General features: G+C 39.8%; 1 protein-coding gene across 1 annotated transcript; it reads right to left on the bottom strand.

Moving 5' to 3' along the window:
* Positions 1-7,050: 7,050 nt before the first annotated feature.
* On the bottom strand, positions 7,051-21,002 carry MTPAP (mitochondrial poly(A) polymerase). Its single transcript, XM_066199677.1, has 9 exons — positions 20,853-21,002; positions 18,956-19,128; positions 18,157-18,390; positions 17,611-17,835; positions 14,409-14,620; positions 12,098-12,324; positions 10,788-10,880; positions 10,617-10,690; positions 7,051-8,906 (listed from the first exon to the last, which is right to left on the bottom strand). Exons 1-9 carry the CDS (start codon positions 20,989-20,991, stop codon positions 8,571-8,573), a joined length of 1,713 nt encoding a protein of 570 aa, XP_066055774.1. The 5' UTR covers positions 20,992-21,002; the 3' UTR covers positions 7,051-8,570.
* Between the last annotated feature and the right edge of the window lie 392 nt (positions 21,003-21,394).

Here is a 21,394-nt window from a genome sequence, read left to right as displayed (position 1 = left end):
GAAGGAACAGACGTCAGGGGAGAGCTGGTAGACTCCCATAAAAAGACATGTCATTTTCATGCATGATGTGCAATGGGGTGTGCAGCAAAATGTTTTAATGTGCTAAAAAAATTACGTTCCCAAAGCCAGTTTTGACTGAACAAGCAAAACCCAAACTGACTGCTAAACAAGTTTCTGAGGCACAGACATTAAAAGGCACAAGGTTGCAAGAAAAGTCTTGACCTAACCAAGTTAACTGTCAATTTCCTCTGCTTTTTAAGTACATCATGTACATCAGCTACTGTAAGGAACTCATACTGGAACAGCAAAACTGAGTATTTCTAAGGGCCTTCTCCTTGGCACAGAGACAGATTTTAATTGCAGAGCTTGGGTAAAGAGTAAACGAGCTCTTTAATGTGAAAAATTAAACCTCCTCGTATATAGACAATGTCCATCTCTACCAGCTAGACAACAAGTATTTGACAGCAAACTGTTCATAGCCTACTTCCATCAACAGAACAATTTAAGTAATATCAGAATAGGTTTTTTGCTGTCATGCTTCCCATTCCCAGACATCTTTGTAAAGTCTGTGAACAGAGATGCCAACATATCCCATTTTGACCTACATAGCAAACAATTGGACTTGTGTTCCTACTGTGTTATCACCAAAATGAATCACTGTCATGTCTCCTCAAAGGCCTGGCAAGATGGAGAATTTTCTGCTGGGAAGTGTCAGCTGAATCCTGCACCTAGTGCTCTCATGACACCAACTGCATACTTTGTGTTTATCGCAGAAAAGAAAAACATCCAGCAGAAAAAGGCTCAACATTGAATTTTACTCTTTGCCAGGAAAAACATGGGAACAAGTGAAGCACAGCTCTGAAAGCTCTAGCTTAATAAACTCCAAGGACAACAAAAACAACCAAAAAAATTTCATCAATCTTTTTTGAAAAACAGAATAAAGATGCCAGATAAAAATGTGTGCACACACACACACAAAGCCATACATTGCACAAATCTGAGGAATAGAAATGGCCATTCTATAGGATCACTGTTCACTATTTCGGCATCTGAGAAAAAAATTAGGGATATGTCCTGCTATTACTGTTTTCAGGAGAAAAAAGGTCTTGCTAGGAATGGGGTATGAAGATGGCAAACCATTTTTTGCATTCTCAGGCTTCAGAAGTCCCTAGGTCAGCTTGGCAATTAAAGGTCGCTACTGACTCAGAAAGATTAACCCCAGGGGAAGTCATCCCTACCAGGAGTGAGCAGCTGGCAGTTGTTAATATTTATGGTCTTCTGTTGCAATGGTGGGTAGGATTTAAAAAAGTGTAGGGGATTTGGGCTAGGTGTCTTTGAATCAAGCCTGCATTAACCTATGTGATCTGAAGCTTCTCTCTTACCAGCATTTGGAGCATAAAATCCTATCACTTATGCCTAACTGCCACATACTTGTAACCCTATACATGTGGGATAAAATTAAATCAAGACAAACAGAGATGCCTGTATTCCCCCTTTATAATTTATAAGGATAAAAAGCAAGTTTTTTGCCAGGGCAGGGTTCAGGAACTTTAGATATCTTGCTAGAAAAAAATTCTTCTCTTCCCATTAAGAGATATCTCACAGAGTTTGTCAGACATCCAAAGTGTTATTTCTGTTCTCTTCATTAGAAACCATGTTTTGTAAGTGACAGAGACATACTCTTCACAGACCACCATTTACCTAAACAAATTATTAATCATAAAGTGATTCTGGAAGGCAAGAAGTTCTCCATCTCCAACCATGACTTGACAGCATTTGGTTTGACCTTTGTTCTGTTTGGAAAATCCCCAAAGTTAAAAATGTTTATTGGGTGAGTTGAAGCTGGCGGACAGTGAGATTGGCTTTTTCAGGTGGTTGTTTTCTTACTTCTTTGCTGAGCTCTGTAGACTGGGGCATTTAGAGACCAACCCTTCAAAACCGTTGCTCTTTGAAATGCATCTTCATTTCAGTAATCTCTGCCTGCATCTGAGGAAGGAAAGCACCAGACATGTTATTCTTTATCTTATCAAAGACTTTAACAGCACAATGGAACAGTAACTTACTGAACAAATACAGAGGACATGTTTTACGTTATTATTTATCTCATAGAAGAAATATAAAATTAATTGCTGGAACACAGTTCAAAGATTGAAAATACTGTCTACAGTAAAAAGGAGGACTAAAATCGTAACAGCCTAAGTGGCAGAAGTGTTTAAATCTGTTGCTATCTGTAAGCATTTGCATTCTTAGGATAACTGAAAATGATAATATTCCAGATTCATAAGCCAACTGCAATGCAAAGCCTCTTCAACATGGGATTTAGAGCAGAACTGTAATCACTAAGGTCTTTAATGCCTCAACAAAACAGATCATGGTCATTTCAAATGAGACCTTACTTTGCAAACTCAGATATCAAGCAATTACAGCAAACTCCATTTTGATTGGGTCCAAAGATAATTGTCAAAAGGAAGAACTATGAATCACCTAAAGATTCACAGAACAATTCTATATATTTTAATTCTGGAGTTAAAAAATCTCTGAATCTTATTTTGTTATGGAGTTGGTAATGTTTCTTTTATCTACTGCAATGGCTAAGTACTCACCCTCCCATGTATTGGATATTGTAGTTTCCATTCAGAATATGCTCTCTGAAATCCCATCCCTCTATAAAAGTAGTGCGCCACTGGACTACAGAAGATTAAGGCAGGAAACCTGGTTCAAAGAGCCAAGGCAGTGATACTTGATACTGCCAGATTGTTACATGTGTCATCTTCCTGTATATAATTACTTTTGATAATTAATCTAATATTAAGTACCATTTATCTGCCTGCCTGAACTACGAAGCCTCTGTGTATTCTCACAGTTCTCTCTCTTGTCCTGAAAATCTCTAGAAATTGCTCCTAGAGAAGGGCTTTAGAAAACTAAACTTCAAATAGTAATATTCAGAAAGAATGTAAGTACTACAGCCCTTTACCCCAACAATCCAACTTTTAACATGTTTACCTTTTCTCTGCAGGAAAGCGATGTCTTTCCTCTGGCCAACATGAGAAAAAGCAAAACAGAATTATGGAAATTGTTCCATCTCATGGAGTCAGCACCACAAATTAGAGCCTATGCCTTAGTAATTTCTGGGGCTTTTACCTCCCCTGTTGGGCTGTGAGCATAATACCTACAAGACATATTCTGGGAGTTGTTCCATGAAAATTCCTGTACAGGGCTGCACTGTTTACATTGACTACAAATCTGTATGCACAGGAAAGCTCAGCATGGGAACAAAAACCTATCTCTGAAGTCATTCCGTGAAACAAATCGAACATGGTTTTCCCCATAACAACAAGGGAAAACAGAATGAATCCTGAAGGGTAGAGTGCCTCTCAAAAATTGGCAGGGAACTTCTGCTTTCTAATATAACAGAGTGTGTTAAACAAGTCTTTTTACTGAAGAGCCTTCCCAAAAATAGATGTTCAGTAAAGGTGAGACCCATCAAGTCAGCTAATTGACTCCTCTAAGAGCCATGGGAAATGCAGTACGGAGATTCAGTCTACACGAGAAATGAAGCAGTAAAAAAAAGATTATATTGCAATGTGAGAATCACCTTTTGAAAACTACCTGTTTCTTGAATACAGCTGTATTCACTATTTCTTCACAAAATACATGGGGAAGGGAAATACTATTTTTTTACAGGTCAGATACAATGAAAAGACAATGGGAAGGGTGAAAAGAAGCAGGGAGGTCCTGGAAGAGAAAGCAAACCAATCCTCTGCTGAAAGAAAAGTATGAGAAACAGGTCTGCAAAAGCAGTAGATCAAGACTTCCAACTAAGAGGATTTATGGAGAAGGAGATTTTATCTCCAGGCACAGGTTAGCCTCAAATAAATCCTAACTCTTGTTTTAAACAAACTGACCCCAAGTTACCCATGATGTTTAGAATTTCATACTAGAAGACAATCTTGGTGGTATTTTTGTGATAAGCAAGGGAAAGCATTGGGAACTTAACAGTGAACAGCATGACTTTACTTTGAAAAGCTTCCTAATTGTTGATTCATTATATCTCCAAAGTGGCCCAGGCTGGAAATATTAATTTTTCCTCAGCTGAATGTGATATGGACCTTTAACTAGTTTGTTTGCAAAATTATTTAAATAGAAGTTCTTCGTCTACCTTTTCTTTTTCCAAAGGTACAAAATTCTGTTAAGCAAAAACAGCCTGTACCTCTGGAGAGTATATAAAAAATGGAACTTGCAAATTTGTTTCTATGAGGGAAGACCTACTGTTCTAAGAACACAATTCCTCAATCATCAGAGACCCAGCATAAGCGTGGAGCACAGCGAGGTTGTGGCTGAGAGCCTGACTGTTCCACACCTAGAATTGACACAGCACCACAAATGTTGTCAGATCCAAGTGGGACAAGCTCTGCTGGGCAGCAGCATCCTGTACCATACTATTGCACTTGTGGAAGCAACAAGGTCCCAGAGACACAGCACTGTGCCCTAAGGTGATTCTGCACCTGTATCACTATCTCCACCTGGCACCGTATTTTCTGGGGGTTTTCTCCCAGTGCAGTACATCAGTAAAGACCTCTTATTTTCCTGCAGAGTCTTTTAGAAAATAATTTATAGTCAGGGTTTGAGTGTCATGAGGACTTTTAACCTGGATATGCAGTGGCCATATCAAAGCGATCAGCTCAAACAATGAAGAGGACAACCATAATCCCCAGTTATACCAGGCAGTTTGAGGACATAAATTGAGAGAAAAGGATACAAGGTGACAGGAACAAAAGGGTCCTCAAGAATAATAAAACCTTATGAACAGGTACCCACCTAAAATGTAGATACATTACAATATGAGGCAGCCTGGGGAACAAGCAGGAGCTAGAGCTCCTTGTGCTGTCACTACAACACTGTGGGAATAACAGCTATGATAGGACGGCTTGCATGTGATGGGAGAGCACTGTGATGGATGGGTACGAGTTTCTCTGGAAAGACAGGGAAAGAAGGAAAGACTCGGGGCTTTCTATGTGAAGACAGTATTTTGATTGAGAGCATGTTTCGGGATCAGAAAAAAACCCACTAAGAGTGACAATGATGGTGCAGCATATTTCAGCCTAGCCCATCCAGTCCCCAGGTGATGGGGACAGTCAAGCACTAGAACAGGCTGTGCAGTCTCCGTCCTTGGAGATTTTCAAGGCCTAACTAGAGAAATCCTAGTCTAATCTCATAGCTGATACCACTAAAGAAGGCAACTGAACTAGGTTCAGAGGGTTCAGAGTTCTCTCCCAACCTGAAATATACTGTGATTCCAAGTCTAAAGAACAGAATCTGAGAAAGGAACTGTAGCAAGAAGTCTGTTTTGTGACTGTGTCTTCAGAAGCATGGCACTAGGATGCTCAACCAGGAGTGAACTGTAGGCCAAGGCTGCAGATTCCCAGGAAGTTATAGAGGAATGAGGAACAGTAGCAGTTGCAACAGAACCTTTTCCTGCAACCCTTGTGAACATCAAACATCTAGGGAAATAAAAATCCATGGCAACAAATGTTAACTTTGAAGTTACTATGCCAAAGTGTATTTTCTCAGGACAAGGAACTTCCAAATGTTTTCAGTTTCCCTAACTATTTGAGAGCCAGGAAATATGAGACTTGCACTAAAAAGTATTTCTAGTGAAGGAAAGGAGCAGTGGGGCAAAACTGTTGAATTCACTGGCGCTCCTTACCTGTGACCTCCCAAACAGCCTCACCCTACAACAGAGCAGATGAGCACCAAGTTTGAGAAGTAACTAAAACTTATTGCCTTGCACTTACAGAGACATTGTTTACATGTTTCTGGAGCATATGAATGAGCTCTCAAATCTAGATCACAGTCCTTTCTTGACATACATCCAGCTCTTGTTTTCAGTGACAGAACCATATTGATGGTTTCTAAATATCTTCAATGTAAGACTGCAGCCCTCAGGAAATGATAATCACACCATCTCTCTTGATTTCATAAATACACCCCCTCAAGTCTTGGTTCTCTTCTCACAGGTGGCTTCAGTTCCACTGAGCTCTTCCCCAGACATAACTCATAGTTTAGGGAAGCTCATGGTCAGCCCTCCACCTCCTCCAGCTACAGCCTCTTCTAGTAAAGCTGCCTGCTGAGCTTATTCACATCACCAATGAGAGCTGATCCTTGCAGCCTCTAGGCTTCAGCTCCCTGGCCACCAGCTTCCTTGACTTGCCGATAACTGAAAAAATAACCTGTGCATTCCACTGCTACAACACTGCTTTTGGCTTCTTTCTCCTCTTTTCAGAAACTGGCCTGCAGCCATGATAAGGGTTCAGCACTGTTCCCAAAAGGGACAGGCAGTCTAAACAGAAAAGTGATGCTGAAAGGCGCTGCACCATGTTCTGCCCTGCCTTTTAAGGAATAATAAGCAGCTTGAACATCTATAACCATTTACAAACTAAGCTTGTGCTTCATCATGGCTCAATCACATAACCTAAATATAAAATTCACTGTTATTTGTCAGTGGATCACTGTGAATATAATGCAATTAGGTACACACTGCCACAGTTCTGCTGCATGCTTCTGTCCCATATGGTAACCCATATTCTTATTATTACACTATTACCCATTTGATTCATCTAAATAAAAAAGAAAAGAAAATGCAAAAGTACTTGATTACTGCCCTAATCTTCAAAAAGCTACATAGTCTGTTCCTGGGTAAAGTGCAGACAATGTACCTCTAGATTCTGTAAAGATTAAGGTAGCAGCAAGCTCCTTACAGAATCTGTGTCAAGCTTGCTATCAAAGGCTTTGTGTTTGCACCAATGGCAAGTTACAACAAACTTCCTACCAGCCTCCAAAAAGAAGTTCTAATACCAGGATTTAGGTAGAAAACTAAGTTTCAAATTCAAAGCTCAGTCTTGAAGAAGTTAATGTGAGAATTAATTTCAGCAACCAAGATAATGACTATGTGAGTCATTATTTAAGAAAATATTTATGAATCAGAAATGGACACATGTAAGTATTATTTTAAACTCTGAATAAACTATTATGAAATTGACCTGAAGGTCTAACCCTTTAGTTCACCAACAGCTAGGAGATACTTTTCCTTGTCCAGTTTTTACAAGTACTTGGAAGTTTGCATTATTGCCCACAGTATTTCCAATGAATAATGTATCAGAGAAAAGAGAAAACACACTTATAAATTGTTCAGATTACACCATTAGAAAAAAGTGTACACAAGGTCGTATACCAGTGCAACATTAAAGAATCTAAAAGTACTGAAAATGAAACAGCAATACTAAAATTGATGTTTCATCTACATGATTCTCTCTGAACACAGTAATTTATTTCCTTTACAGAATTTCTGTTAAGAATAAAGAAAACACTCTGTTCAATTGCTAACAGTGCTACCATTTAGTCTAATGCATGAGTGGCTCTCAAAATGGACTGGTGAAATACTCATAAATGCACTTTTAAAGTTTGATATTTGCCTACTCTCCATTTCCCATTTCCTTCCTTCCCTCCCCTCTCCTCCCTCCTCTGAAAAGACTCAGTTTTGTGGCAGATGGAAAGAGAACTCAATGTTTTAAGTCAATAAAAAGCATTGACTCTGCTGGCCCAACTGATCTGGATGGGGGACAGTAACTGTTGTCCCGAATATCTGAAAACCAAGGTAAAACTGGGAACAGGACTGCAGCATAATACATGATTCTCTGGATCTCTGCATAGGACAGATCCCTCTGCAGGAATGCTTTGATGTCACCTAGTAGGCAGCAGCTTTGGGGAGAGTGATGAAGCAAGAAGGGCATCCAAGAACCCCTGTCTGAACCTGAAATACAGGTTTAAAGTGAAGCTGAAGGCAAAATAAGAAACAAGTGTGGGTGGAGACCAGCCCTGGGTAGAGAAAACAAAGGAGAGTTAACTAAAGACATTTGAAATCAGGTGGTAAACACAAGAGCAAACCCACTTTTCCAACACAAACCAGTGGTACTGTCCTTGGAGAGCTGTGGTGGTGCAATGCTTTATGAAACTGCACACCTGACTATCTAATACCATTCTCTTTATTTTGTCTTGGCACTATCTACATGAATGGAAAACAATTGCAAAAACAGATACATGCATGTTGGTTTTACTGGCTTCCGAAACACGACTGGATTGGAAACAATGGTTCCAACACACTTATCTTCTTTCAGACTGTGGTTTCATGGAAAGATGGTTGTTTCTTGAGCTCTTAATTAGCATATCATTTGTATGCTAGCCAAGAGAATTCCCAAAGGCTTTTTCCCATACTGCTCCTGTCAGCCTTTTTTACAGAAGAGTGCCCAACTGAAGGCTACTTCCAAAATGCATCTGTTAAACTTAAATTTGAATACTCTTCATTCATAAAGCAGATGGAAAAGTGAGGAGTAGGGAGAAGAAAAATGTACAGAAAGAAAGCAGACCTGTACAAAAATCATCATGATGAAAAACAGAAATTGCTTGATTCTCCAGTCCCCATAATAGAAATATTAAAAGTAATGTTCTTTGGACTGCATGTCACATTCAATTCCTAAAACAGAATATTAGCTACTGTATTTCTGTGCTTAAAGTCATTTTCCCACTGCTTTTTGTTGACTGTTTGCATTATTTAACTTTAAAGAGTCCAAGAGGTTTCTGATTGTTTCACTTCCTATTCCTTTCATCCTATTCATCTTGCTGGAATTACTTTTCCCAAATGGTATCAGTAGAGCTGCCAGTCCCCAAGGTTCTTTATCGATCATTTGCTGAGTTTTATCTTCCTTCTGTAAAATCCAGGCACTTTCTCTGGCCATAGCTATAAATTTCTCCAGCTGTGGCTGATTAACATTCTTGCTGATATTAAGGTCTTGTTCAAAGGGATTCCAGATATAAAGAGGAGACGACTCAGGCTTATTTATTTCCTTTCCCTGCAGACAGCATAAAGAAAAAGCCAAAGTTGCATATGTGCATTATAGAGAGAGCAAATAACAAATCACTTGAGTTATTACATTAGAATTAAAAGTGTTTTGACCTATTAGAGAACATTTTACAAAGCACCCAGTCATTATCAATCAAGTTAATTTTCCTCTCAACCTGACTGTATGATTCCTGTTCTCTGAATCCTCTCAGTGGTGGTTTTCTTTGCCACATTCAACTTAGATTTCCTTCAAGGTAAAGAACACACAATTACAGCTTAACCTATCTTTTTGGTCATTCTCCCATTTGCTGTCCAACAAACTTCAGATCTCACCTACTGCAAGCTCCTACTCCTAATCTCCACTTGCATATGGGCAGCATCAGTGTGTCATATTAACCTGCACAGCCCAGTTTGATAAAATATAGCATGCACTTAAACTGTTCAAACCATTCCTCCCACACTGTTCAGAGAGCTCATGAGTGCTGGTGTAAGTGAACAAGATTGCTTTGTTGGCTGAAATTCCTCCCAGTTTGGTCTGTCTTTTAAGCACAGAGCTATTCAGGTCATGGTCCACTGTCAGGCACCTGGTATAGTACAACACAAACAGCTGACAACTATGTAGTTTGTTATTTAAATGCACTTCCACCTCAGTGCTTATCAGTGTTTCTTAGCCGACTGGTTGTGTATAGCAGAACCTCTTCAAGCCTTTCCACTGCAAGCTCTAGCAGGAATCCACCAGCTCCTGCTGGTCCAGGAAGTGCCTATGTACAGGTTACACACTCTTGCCCAAGGGCCAAGAGCGCTGTCAGAAAAACAGCAGCAGCAGCAACCTCCCCTGATCAGCGCAGGCTCCAAAGGTATCTCTGTTTGCCTTTTACAGGTTTCTTAGCAAACAGAAGTTCTCTGTCTAAATAAATCAGTTTCTAGGACCAATCTGCAAAAAGAGCTCTTTAGCCAGTGATCCACAATGCCCAAATAGTAAACAGAACAAATGAGTGTCCACACAGCAACGTGGCACTGAAACCCTATTCTAGAAGCAGCCAAGCAGGAGCAGGTGTGAGTTATGGAGCTTACATTTCCATGTATTTCTTTACACCTGCATGCACACACAGATCAATAGGATGACTTAAACATAGAAAGCAAACATGTTAGGAAGCTAGCATAGAAGTGCTAGCACAGAATTATCATGTTATGGCCTGCTTACTGAGCTGCAGTACAGTTACTGTAGACTGATTCAAACGGCAGTGCCAAAAGCACACCCAGAATTCAGATCTAAGTTTTAATGTAGGCTCTGATTGGGTCTGGACTCCCAACTTCAAATGCAAATCTTGTCAGCTCACAGGGTTTGTCGCAGAATTTTGCTGTGACAGACATCATGACATTTTAGAAGTTTTCCTCCCACAGAAGCAAAATAGCTTCCACTTTTTAAAACTACCACTTTTATTACAGGGCTTTTCAGTAAAATCACACTAGCTTTGCATCAGTTTCTGCTTTCTAGCATATCCAAGTAATGACACTGTAAAAGTTCTTAATGGTATTGTAAGTTACTGGGCTCCAAGAGAAAAACACTCCTCCTTCACAGAAAAGACTCAGTTTCGACATAAATATATTTTTAATATATAATTAAAGATGACAGAAATTGTTGCTTAGCATATGTAGTTTGGCAAATGGTAGACAGAGAGATTAAATTAATAATGATGAGCAATTAAAATCTATTTACCTTTCGAAGATTTATGGAATTCTTTCTGAAATCAAAGTTCCCAAAATATTCAAAAAAATCACCCAACAGTACATCTAAGGGAAAGAAAAACAAGAGCCATCAGTAACATTAAGGAAAAGTTTGTCTTCAATATGCTCATAAAAAAAAGAAAATTGAGGAATATCTACCTACCAAGTGTTTCTGTATTTTTTGTAGGTTTAATCTTCCTTAAATCACTAACAAATGAGCAATCATATCCTCCGATTATATGCTTGTCTTTTGCATCTGCAAGAAAAAGTTTGGGCATATTTTGAAGCAATAAACAGTAAAATGCCATTGTATTTAATAAAATTCAGAAAACAAACTGAAATCACTGCTACCATATTACACAAATCAAACTAGGAATTCACAAGTGAACTTTCAGGTAAAGATTCAACTTAAATGGTAAAAGATTTAAAAGAAAACAGTCTATCGATGGGCAAAGGAAAAGCATCATGAGCAAATGGTACATTTTTAAAATGCTACAGGACTAAGATAAATCACATCTTCGTCTCTCTGAAAGTACTTATTATAGGTAACAAACAGGGTATCTCTGCTTAGAGGGCTGCATTACACACTTAACAGCATGACTATCTGAGGTTAGTACCTATATGAGGGTTTTAAAAAAATCAGATTCAGAGTGTTCACTGTCTTTTTCTGAAAAACTTCAGAGAATTAGGAATACTCTTGTAAATAACAGAACATGTTTTATGTATAAACATTTCTACAGAATTCTGATGGAAATGTTTGAAATTATTTTAAAGCAACTGAATACAGACCTTCTTCTCCATTACAAGCACTCAAAGCTTCCAAGGAATAATGTCAATAAGCAGAAGACATGAGTAAGGAATCAAGAACTTGGGATGCCACTCTCTAAGCTTTCATATTATTCCCTGAAGGTAACACACCCTGAATGCTGTGTAAGAAACCAGCAGAGTAGTTTGTTTGTGGAGATACAAGAATTATTTGCAAAGGGCCTGAACGGTCTCAAGGATATTACGAATTGGGAGAAAAAAACCTCAGCCTTTTTTTTAAGCATTTGGCAGCTATAAAACAATACACATCACATCAGTCTGCACAAAATCCTTAACTCCAGAAACGTTCAAGACCCTACAAGTCTTCTAAAAAACAAAATTAAAAAATTTCAGCATAGGAGCACTGAAGAAGTAAATTGCATTTAATTATCTAAAGGACAGAATAAGTCTAACCCTTCTAAATACAGTATTTATCAGAATAAATTTAATAGAAATAGAATTAGTATTGTATTGAAAATGGATTTATTTTGCCTTTAAAGACACATTAATACATGTAAAACTCGTGTATTCCCTCAAACTTAAAACACACATAATATTCACTAGTATTTGAGAGCATAAAGAAATTGTTTCGATCTATTTACCACTTCAGGTAAAACAAATGTGCAATAAACAATAAAGTGCAATAAACACAGAAACAGCTGTGCTTACCTGCCAGTTCTTTAAGTTGGTCTAGTGTTGGAATGATAGGTGGTGATCTCCTCTGCAGAAAAAACATGACCATCATGGTCAGGGAGAAGTTTGTAATCCAGGTACCAGGAGCACTATTTGTAAGTCCATGGACACGGGCCCAACATCGTATAGTGAACACTAGTGCTCGTACACGGGAATCCAGACAGCCATAGATATACAGGAGTTCTGAACTTCTTATTGCAATGCTGAAGAAGAAATGGGAAGACATGTAAATGACGAAAGAATTATTATTATAAAAGGAATTAATTTTACACATTTTAAAAAACAGAAGAGGATCATAGAATAGTAGAATGGTGTGGGTTGGAAAGCCTGGAATTGTCCAGGATTAAATACCTGCTAGTTTTTCCATAGCAAGAATGATACAGTTCTGGGTAAATAACACGCATTTGCACTTTTTCCTATTTCCTCGTTCCACATCACAGTGGGAGGAAAAAAAACCCCAAAATAAACACCATCAAGTATTGTGGAGTCAAACTATGCAGAAGCGAGGTGAAAAAACATAATTTAGCCACAATTGCCTTTGAGGTACATTAGATAATATCTCTATCCTAACATATAATAAAATACAACTAGAACTTCTTTTGCTGTTTTTATCTAAAAAGTAATAAAATGCTTCACTGAAAAATAATCTAAGTGCAGAGACACAATGAAATCTGCAAATAAGTCGATTTGGTAATTTTCAAATGATTACTGCTTAGTCGAGCTGAAAAACAACAACTAATCTGGAAGGATAAAGGTCTTCAGATGGGTCAGTTTTTGATCTCCTTCATCACAGTCATACAACCATTCATGCATTGTACAAATGGGAGGGCAAGAAAATGTAGAAAAAATGGAAGTGCTGTATGAGAGCCAAACTTACTTTGGTTCAGCTTTAGCCTGAAGTGCTAAAAGTTGTTCTAAAAATTCAGCACAGCCTTTTGGGAACATTTACTAGGTCAAAATTTTGTAACACCTGGGCTTCTTAACTTTCAGGTGTGAGGTGCTTTAGGGTGTCCAGAGAGATTTGTTTCTAGTAAAAATGATAACAAGACATGCAGTCCCAACTAGCCAAACTAACAGCAGTGAGTTACAAAGAAGCTTGTACATAACTACATGCTGACTTTCACTGTGGCTTCATACAGAGAAGTAATTTCATTGTAAGAAACTTGTTCAATACCGCCTTAACAACTTCTGCATATTCTGAAACAGAACTTTGGGTAATTCAGAAAACTGAGTGTATCTGATCTGATTTTATCTGATGCAGACAAATCAGAAAACTGCACTAGAACTCGTATCACAGAATCACAAAATATTCTGAGTTGGAAGGGACCCACAAGGCTCATCAAAGTCCAACTTCTGGCCCTGTACAGGACAGCCCTAAGATTTACATCACGTGCTGAGAGCATTGTCAAAAAGCTTCTTGAACTCTGTCAGATTTGGTGCTGTGACCACTTCCCTGGAAAGCCTGCTACAGGGCTCAACCACCCTCTGAAAAACCTTTTCCTAATATCCAACCTAGATCTCCCCAGACACAACCTCAGGCCATTCCCTTGGGTGCTGTCACTGGTATCCTGAAGAATAATCACTCATATTTTTATATTCCCCGACAACAATGAAAAGGGTTGGAAAGTCATTTTTGGCTATGTACACTTATGCCAGGGCTGTTTGCTGGAGTGAGGGGGTTATTTCCGTGGTTGTGGGGACAGCAGAGCCCCAAAAGGGACAGCACAGCCATTTCTGCGCTGCGCCCTGCGGGGCATTTCTGGGCAGCCGGCGCCCCCTAGCGGGCGGGAGTACTGCAGGCTCCCCTTCCCGACGCGGGAATTCACGCGGCATCCAAGGGATCTTCCCAGCCAACAGGTGTAACCAGGCCCTTAAGAAGAAGAAATGGACACCAAAATAACTAGACGCCAAATCCCTAAAAAATTAACGTTCTGGAGCTGATTACTCTGAAAAGCAATCAAGAAAGGCTGTGCATACACCAAAGGGAAATAATGACTAATAAACCCTGACTGCCTTCTTTCCAGTTTTATAAACCAACCTTATTTCCATAGACTGGTTTTTGAGTCTTCAGCTTCAGCTAGCAAGTATTTCCTATGCTGGAGAAAGATAACTTAAGGACATCAAACTCTAACCTCTAGAAGTCAAAAAATATCCTTTTTACTTTCAGAGCCAACATGCACATTTGTTAAGAACACAGAAAAGAGAAGATTAAACAGTTGATATTACAGGTTTTCAGAACACTAAGTACATCAGAATTCTCCACAAACTTTTTAAAACCAGGTCTCACCTGTTGCTCACTGACAGATCACACTGGAATCCTGTTGGCTGATGGGAAAATTTCACCAGAGGGCAGCGGGCATTGAGAATCTTCTGTACATTAACACACCCAGGACCAAAATTATCAAGGCAGTCACCAATCACAGAAAGAATCCTCTGAGTTGCTAATCTTTCCGATGGTAATCTTTTCATCTGATACTCCATTTCAAAGGGACCTTTTTTCTAACACGGAATTTTAAAAGCAAGCTATTAGCTCTCAAACAATAGAGACATTTAAAAATACTTCTGAAAGACCACTGCAATTTACAAAGGAGTTTGTACAACTAGAACTGAAAGACAAAATTATTCAAAGCAGTCTGCAGTCCACCGAACTTAAAATAGATAAAAACATATTGCTCTCTCTTTTACATTCTTTTCTGCTGACTCAATTCTTCCAGACTCACAGTGATCAACTTACTAAAAAGCTACATGTTCAAACAGAAGTATAATAGTACTCCAGCTCATTACTGGCTAAAAAACGTAATTCTGGAATTACCAGGAGAGTATAAACGCTCTGACTGCAAAGAGGAGCATACAATTACAGAGGGGCAACACAACCAAAATACCAATAATTTCAAACTATCAGTAACTCCATGTCAAATCCTCAAAGAAACAATGCATTATTAGTAAATCAAGTAGCAGTGTAAGAAAAAAAAGTCTTTTTCATTTCAAAAAGTAAAAAAAATAGCATGCAAATTATTTAATCCTTCAAAATTGGAATACAGCTCTGTAAGACTTAAAGTAATCACTTCATATCATACATAATTTCCCTGAAAGACAAAAATATTGTGAAGATATATTCCAACATCAGAAATTAACTTCTCTGTAGGTCTTTGTATTTTGATTTGCTCTATTTGTAGTTTCTACCTCAATAAAATACCTGTGAAATCTCTGTTTTCTTAATAGTCTTGTGTTTTTAGGACATCAGCTAATTTTGTTTGCTAATCCAATACTTCATACTGACTTATCCTCCCCCTTGGAACATGTCATGGGTGAATGCATTCTATGCAAATAAAATTACAGTGATCTAACAGTAACTGAGATGCAGAGCACGTTACTTCTGTTGTCCACAAATTAGTGGCCTCACAGACAGGTGAAACAATTCAGAAATTATGGATCTGGCAACCTTTCCCATAAAGTGACTTCAGGGGCTGAATTTCTGAGTCTCTGGCAATCGCTGAGGTGACTGTTCCCACACCCCTCCTGCCAGTGGCTCTCCAGTGGAGAGCCAGCACCATGTGTGGTGGAACATGCCGGGACAGGAGTCCCTAATCCCATCTGCCTGTGTAGCTGCATGCTACAGTAAGTTGTGAAAGGAGCTTGCAACTACCAACATCAAGGCAGTTAACAGGAAAGATAAAGATGGGGACTCAGCTGACCTGTAGGTGGGTTGGTGTTGATATTTATATTTGTGACAAAAACCACACTGGGCCTTTCCAGACAGCATCTCACCATCTCTCAAAAACTGAATTAAGACTGTTTTATAATGATAAAGTAGATACTCTTGCCAGTTAAAAAGAACCTTTTTATGTAGCTTTGATGCTAGCTAAGAGGTATGAAGTACTGATACAGTTGCCCCAGCCCTGCGGTTCTCCCGCAATTCTTGTCATGTAGACAGAAACAGCAAATACTAAACTATTACTTTTATTAAAAGTAAACTGTTACTTTTGGGTCAACTGATACATTAACCTAAGCAAGAAGCATAACCCTTTTCACAAAAACTGCTACTGAAAAGTATCAGAGCCCTATTTTAATTCATTAACTAATCTCCCAAACTGCCCAGGGGTTAAAAATGCGTTATCTGTGGTCTAGCATCCACTCTTAGTAAAGAATGTTCCCACTTCTGCCCATTTTCTTAAATTACAATTAATAATCAGTTTGACATAAGGCTCAAAAACAGTTATTTCATATAAATAGGTGCTGAAATGCCTCATCCTCCTCATTGCTGGCATGTCCTGAAAGGCTACAGAAGTGAAGAAATCAGAACATACTTTTTCCACTGCTGCTAAATCACCTTGTAATTAAAGCTACCTCCCCTTTGTCTCCCCAGAGTAATGTGTCTCAGCTATTCACAGGTAATCACAGCTGCTGGTAAACTCATTTATCATCAAATACTCTACATTTCACAATAGAACTTCTATCTCCACAAAGGATACATATTAAAGAAAACAGTTACCAAACATGCTTTGAAATATAGAGATTTTATACTTGAAAGCCATTCCTTCAAAATATAAGGGGCAACTTCACTATTTAAACATAAAGATTTTAACACACGCACACGATCATCCTTCTCTTCAGCTGACATATTTGCTTTCATTGTGATTTATCACTGCAGTCATACTAAAAACTACATACATTTGAAAGATTATTTCTTTAAAAGTAACATACATGGCAATATACAAACTGTGCAGAAAAGCTGAGAGAAATTTCAGTCTTCAAAAGCTTAAGCACAATGGGGTGTCTTTTAAGGAAAAGAGAGATAGTTTTTCCCAAACTATCTGTCACTACACAAATAAAAAATCAAGTTTTCACAACATGAGAAACACTTACTTGATTATTCATTTAGAATCCATGACCTATAAGTATTCACCATGACTATCCCACATCCTGAGCTTTCACACCTCCACACACTCAATATGTGCCTATAAAAATATATACACCCCAGTACATTATCCAGTAACTTTCCTGGAGCATAAAGTCATCTCTTTAAGGTAAGGAAAAGAACCTGACAATCCTCCCGAAAGGCAGATGTGCACACATGCACAAACTTACTTTGCTTTAGGACATGGAAGACCCCAAAAAAACAAAGCCAAGCTTTAACAGAGCATGGCTGAAGCACAGAAGCTACGGGGAAGAAAACACACCAGTAGAATGGGAAGGTCTGACTCTGCTGAAACAATTTTGGAGGATGAGAGTTTTCCTCATAGTGAAATTCACCCTCATAGTACAAAATTTATGTAAACACCAAATCAAAGCAAAGAAGAACTCATCCACGTCACATTCAGTTTTTGAAAGTCTTCAAATACAAACATTCAAATAAACTTGTTCACACTTTATAGTATAAACCCATTTAAAACCTAAATAAAAAAAAGCTGATTCCTGTGTGTGAAACAGCAAATAAGCTGCTCTGTTGAAGAAATTCAACAAACTGAAGATGGACAGCACAATCTTACCATTTTTGTAGCATGCTTTCCTGTATCACCGAAGTCCAAAAACATGTCCACATCAGATCCCAGCTTGCCAAACGTGTTGACTGAAGAGCCAAAGGGCTTTACTGTGCTGTCTGGGAAATATGCACATGCAAAATCCCGAACCAAAGAACAGGCCAGAAATCGCAGCTTGATGTTTTCTTCTGTCAGCTGATACTCATTCAGTAGAATGTACATCTGACTGCTTATCTAGTTCAGAAAATAAACACTGTAAAAATACAATGACCCATCTTCTATTAGCATATATTTTCATCTATTTAACATCAATGCAATTAGAAGGTTATTTTTCAAAATTTCAAAGAAGTTTCTTTCATACAGAGAAATTATTTTCATAATTAAAATGAATAATTTCATTTATTTATTTACTTCAGTGACAGAGAACCATTCACATAAAATGCTAATATAACCTTTTAAAAATAAACACCTTTACAAGTTTCACATGACCACTTACAAATCTGAAATGAACACGTCTCATTTTTAATTAAGAGAGATCTAGACACCTCTACTTACACTGTCTGCAAGACAAAGCTTTTCAATAAGGTCTTTCACTGGAATGTGACACTGAGGAGAAAGGTGAAGTGGTGTCTCTTCAACACGTTGACTCACTGGATTTTTCAGGGTGAAAGTAAAAAGTCTTGATTTAAATGGGACAACATGATGCTCTGAAGCACTTGGGATCCCAACGGCATCCTGCAATGAGGCTATACTGCTCTTTTCTGAAAACTCTATTAATGCATTGATGCCCTAAAACATTAAGAATGGAAATACAGGGTGAGACAAATGCATACAATGCTGGAACTCAATATTAGTACTGATATTACTCAGATGTTCCTGGAGCTACTGAGACAGATTAATATGACAGCCCTGAAGCCAAATGCTAGGCTCTGTATCTCAAAACATCTTAGATGCTTTCTCACAAGAGGTTAAAAGCATTTAACACATGCTTAAATAGTTCTTGGCAGCAAGCACTAAACATTGAAGTTCTTAACTATATTCATCTTCAAAACCGAAATACTCAAGAAACATAAAAAAGAGCTATCTCTGTTGTTAGAACAATGAATGGTGCTATGTGAAAGTTTCAAAGATTTAGTGCAAAACAGGTTGCTGCCTATTCCTTAGAGGTGTTGCTTAGCTGACTTAGGAAAAAAAATCACCTGCAACTTGTGAACATCAGCACAGATAAAAACTGATTTAATACACTAAGTGTATATAATCTGCTTAACTTATGCATGAGGCCTTAACCAAATTTTCTCTCTGGTATTTCTTTTCATCTAAGTCTAGATTTTAGTTTACACCACTAATTACTTACACGATTTTCAAAAAAGAAATGACTCTTAACATTCCCATGACTGGATAAGTACTGCAATAATTTTTTTCCATTAAGTTTTGATGGGCACTTAATTAAAACAGTCCGTTCAGCTTGATCCAGTCGTTCTGTTTGGACTTCAGCAAATGTCTTCTTTCTGGTACTGACTTCAGCATCTGTGAGAAGAAACAAGCATCAAGGCTTTTCTACATAAACAGAAAGATGGATGGCTGGTTTTAATCACTTCCTCTGGACTGAAAAACTGAACAAAGGCTTGTCCTGGCTCTCCAAGACCATGACAGCAAAAATGAAAAGAATGAAGAAAAACGAAGAATGAATGAAAGAAAGAAATATAAGCGTATTTCTCTCACAAATGCATTTATACATTTGTAATAACAAGGAATAGGAAAAATAGGAAGAAAACAATACTGACTTCCCTCAGTGCACATGAAGCTTCATAATACAATGAATCTTTGTTCTTTAATTTGCTGTTCACCATCAAAAAACTTAGCACACACATAAGAATGGAAATGGCACCTAGGCTGTGAGGCAGGTCTAGACCTTTGGCAAGCTTCACTGAAATGAGCCTCTCTTCACTACCACAAAACCAGCACTTCGGAACAATTCAACACTTGCTATTTTTACAACTCAGCGCCTCCCTTTACGGTAAACTCCTACTCAAAATTTTCACTTAATAACACACTTTCATCTACCCCTGTACAATAAACCCACAGACCAGTCAGATCTCACTGCACTACTGGCAATCTGTACTGCTGCTGACAGCCTCCAAAACTCACGTGGAATAGAGACATGCTGAACATCCAGAAACATGGAACTTTTTTCCTCTTTGCATACAGGCAAAGGGGCCATCTCCCACATCTGAAATCATCATCACTTCCCTGCATAGCTTTCAAACTAATCCATTCAGAGCTTCTGAAGCTGTTGCCTGCTAATACTTCCCTTTTGTCATTCAGATTTGGAAGCTGAGGAGCATTTCCCCAGCAGCTACCATCTGCCACAGGGATATTCAGTAGAGAGCTCTTTATTCTGTTTTTGGTTTTGAAGAACCCACGGAATACTGTGGCCTCAAGAAAAACTTCAAGTATTATTACATGGCAGTTGTTAGTATTACTTGATAGGATTTATTTTTAAAAATCTTTTATTTTGTAAGTTTACTGAGGTCTCACAGAGGCTTGCAAATAATAACCACAGAAGCTCTTTCAACAGCCTCGTTTTATACAGCATTTTTCATTCAGAAAACTAAGGAAGCACTTCATAAAGATGATAAATATCACAGTTGCCATAGAAACAGAGAAGAATGAAGCGACCAAGATGCAGAAAAGACAAGTGCCATGGATAGGTGACATGACCAGGATGTCTCTGCGTTAGGCCAGAATGGTTGTGATTTTTGTCTGATTTACTACCTGTACATGCTTAGCCACTACAGAGATGACGTGATCACACAACTTCTGCCTGTGCTGTCCTTTACAGTCTGAGCATGGCACTGATGTCCTTTGCAGTCTGAGCAGGGCACAGCAGCAAGACACCCCTCACTAGTTCTCGGCTTGTACCAAGGACACAGTCGCACGTTTCCTTTGCCTTTTTGAGGGGGTCTCTCGGGGTAAGCCCCGTCACTTGATTCACGTCTAGCTGGTATCTACCTTCAACAAAGCGAGTCCGGGGCACTGACAGCGGACTCCGGCCTCCTGGGCCGCAGCCCGAGAGGGCACAGGCCGACCTCACTGCCCGGGCCCCGCGAGGACGTGGGCATTGCCCCGGCGCCTCCGGCGGGGGCGAGCGGGACTGGCGGCCGCTCCCCTCCCCACACCCCCCGGCACAGCCGGCTCTGCGGCACCGAGGCCCGCGGCGAATGCAGCGCGGCCCGGCGACTCGTCCCTACCTTCCCCCGGCTCCTCGGCAGCCGGCTGCGCGGCGGCGCCGGAGCGGCCGAGCCGGGCGTGCCCGCGGGCGCCGGGGCCGGGGAGGCGCAGGCGGCCCCGCAGCAGCGCCAGCGCCGGCCCTCCCGCGCGGAGCGCCATGGCCGCCAGGGCCGCGCCCTCTCTGCGCAGGCGCCGCGTTCCACGGCGGCCGGCGGGGCTCAGGCGGCTCCGAGTGCGCGGAGCGGCCCCGGGCGCTGGGAAGGGCTGGTGATGCCCGGGGCGTTGGGGCGCTCTGGTGGGAGGGAGCAAACCCAAGCGGCCAGCCACCGTGCGGACAGCTGCCTGCTGCGGGCAGGCGGGACAAACAGCTGTCAGCGGCGTGCCCGGCAGCCCGGAAGGCCAGCTGTGTCCTGGAGCGCATCAGGCGCAGCCTGGCTAGCCTCACCTTAAGGCCTGTGTGCAGTTTTGGGCACCAGAATGTAAGAGGGATATAAAGCTTTTAGAGAGCTTCCAAAGGAGGGCAACGAAGATGATGAAGGACCTTGAGGAGAAGACTTAAAAG

This window comes from Chamaea fasciata, unplaced genomic scaffold (genome assembly GCF_029207755.1).
Source record: "Chamaea fasciata isolate MVZ Bird 193981 ecotype frontalis unplaced genomic scaffold, bChaFas1.0.hap1 SCAF_1, whole genome shotgun sequence".
In the NCBI taxonomy this organism is placed as follows: Eukaryota; Metazoa; Chordata; class Aves; order Passeriformes; family Sylviidae; genus Chamaea; species Chamaea fasciata.
Note: the sequence above shows the minus strand (reverse complement) of the source record. Positions and strands in the feature narration are given on the sequence as shown.

Excerpts from the sequence above, each read along its gene's own strand:
- MTPAP (XM_066199677.1), bottom strand. The coding sequence starts at position 20,991 with ATGGCGCTCCGCGCGGGAGGGCCGGCGCTGGCGCTGCTGCGGGGCCGC. Across the intron at positions 14,621-17,610 it reads GAAAGCATGCTACAAAAATG|AAAAAAGGTCCCTTTGAAAT; the intron begins GTAAGATTGTGC and ends ATTCCGTGTTAG. Across the intron at positions 10,691-10,787 it reads AAAAAATACAGAAACACTTG|ATGTACTGTTGGGTGATTTT; the intron begins GTAGGTAGATAT and ends TCTTTCCCTTAG.